Genomic DNA, 2,074 nt, shown 5'->3' with positions numbered 1-2,074 from the left:
GAATTCGATGGTATAATGCACGATCATGTTAGACGTATAGAAAATCAAGAAATTCATTATCATTATCTTGGCCCCAAATTCAAAATGAACTTATTTCTCTTTTAGGCCACATAGTTATTAAAATAATTAAAGAGACAAAATATTTTTCTATAATTCTTGATTGTACTCCAGATGTGAGTCATCGAGATCAAATGACTTTAATTATAAGATGTGTAAATTTGTCTTCTAACAAAATACAAGTTGATGAATATTTTTTAGAATTTTAAAAAGTTGATGATACTTCTGGTTTGGGACTTTTTAATGAGTTATTAGATGCATTAAATTGTTAGATCTTGATGTGAATGATGTAAAGAGGCAAGGTTATGATAATGGTATAACATGAAAGGAAAACACCATGGGGTTCAACAACGATTTCTTGAAATTAATCCTATAACTTTATATATGCCATGTGCTTGTCATAGTCTAAACCTTACCGTTTGTGACATGGCACTTTCTTGTGGTAAAGTTGTTTCTTTTTTTGGTATTGTTCAACGCTTATATTCATTATTTTCTAGTTCTATTAAAAGATGGAAAGTATTATTAGATAATGTTCCAACTTTAACTATAAAGTCTTTATCTAATACTCGTTGGGAAAGTAGAATTAAAAGTGTTAAAGCTATTAGATTCCAAGCTCCTCAAATACGATTAGCTTTGCTAGAATTGGCTAAATCATTTGATGACCCAAAATTAAAAAGTGAAGCCAAAATTTTAGTTAAAGCTATTAAGAGTTTTGAATTTTTACTTAGTACGGTTATTTGGTATGAAATTTTATTTTCTATTAATATGGTAAGTAAAAAAGTGCAATCTAAATCTATTTGTATTGATGTCGCTATTAACCAATTACAAAATGTAATCACATTTTTTAAGAAATTTAGAAATGAAGGGTTTGTTTCAAGCATAAATATTGCTAAAACAATTGCTTTAGAAATGGGTGTTGAACCTACATTTCCATATAGGCGTAATGTCACTAGAAAGAAATTTTTTGATGAAAGTGATATTGAAGAAGAAGAAATACAATCACTAGAAGAGTATTTTAAGATTAATTACTTTTATGTTGTTGTGGATGTTGCAATTGTTTCACTAAATACTAGATTTGAACAATTAAAACATTTTGAAAGTATATTTGGATTTTTATCTGATTCAAAGATTTTAAAGTCATTAGATGAAAATAAGCTTAGAGAGTGTTGTATAAAGCTCGCAAATACTTTTTCTAATGACATTTTTTCTGATGTGGATTCAAATGATCTTTTTACAGAATTAAAATTTTTGCAAAAGACTCTTCCTAATGATATTAAATCTGCAGTTGAAATTTTAGAATTTGTTAAAGTCGAGGATTGTTACCCAAATGTTTTTATTGCATATAGAATCTTATTAACTATTCCTGTAACTGTTGCATCTGCAGAGAGGAATTTTTCAAAGTTGAAGTTATTGAAGAATTACTTAAGGTCATCGATGTCACAAGAAAGGTTGAACGACTTGGCAATTCTATGTATAGAGAAGGACATGCTAGACAAGATTGATCTTGAAGATATTATTAATGATTTTGCATCTCAAAAAGCTAGAAGAAGTATTTTTCTTTAAATTTTTGTATTTTTGTTACGGAAAATGTTATATTAAGATGCTAGTACAGATAATTATTTTCAATTAATGAGTTATTATAAAAATGTTGATGAATTTATGTATTATAGGGGCCTTTTTTCATTCTCACCCTGGGCCCAAATTATGTTTGGAACAACCTTGAGTCGGGTCATTCCCTTCCGAACCGGAAGTACCTGAAATCAGAACCACAAAATCGTAAGCACAAACTTAGTGAGTTACCCAAAATACCACATACCACACATAATATTCATATACTGGGCCCCCGCCCTTTAACGAGCCCCGCCCTACATCGAGCCTCGCTCTCTATACTGATATGTCAATCCCCAGGCCCCGCCTGACACTGGGCCCTGCCCGATACATATCTAAGCATATAAATATATAACCATACAAAAACATGCGATGATCACAAAGACTATACCATACCATACAGTCATCG

General features: G+C 30.5%; 1 protein-coding gene across 1 annotated transcript; it reads left to right on the top strand.

Moving 5' to 3' along the window:
- The first annotated feature begins 822 nt into the window (after positions 1–822).
- On the top strand, positions 823–1,620 carry LOC145075831 (uncharacterized). Its single transcript, XM_079021928.1, has one exon. It carries the CDS (start codon positions 823–825, stop codon positions 1,618–1,620), a length of 798 nt encoding a protein of 265 aa, XP_078878054.1.
- The last annotated feature ends 454 nt before the right edge of the window (positions 1,621–2,074 follow it).

The sequence above is a fragment of the Lactuca serriola genome, chromosome 9, assembly GCF_051521515.1.
Source record: "Lactuca serriola cultivar US96UC23 chromosome 9, Lser_US96UC23_V15, whole genome shotgun sequence".
NCBI lineage: Eukaryota > Viridiplantae > Streptophyta > Magnoliopsida > Asterales > Asteraceae > Lactuca > Lactuca serriola.
Note: the sequence above shows the minus strand (reverse complement) of the source record. Positions and strands in the feature narration are given on the sequence as shown.

Coding starts and splice junctions, on each gene's coding strand:
- LOC145075831 (XM_079021928.1), top strand. CDS start 823: ATGGTAAGTAAAAAAGTGCAATCTAAATCTATTTGTATTGATGTCGCT.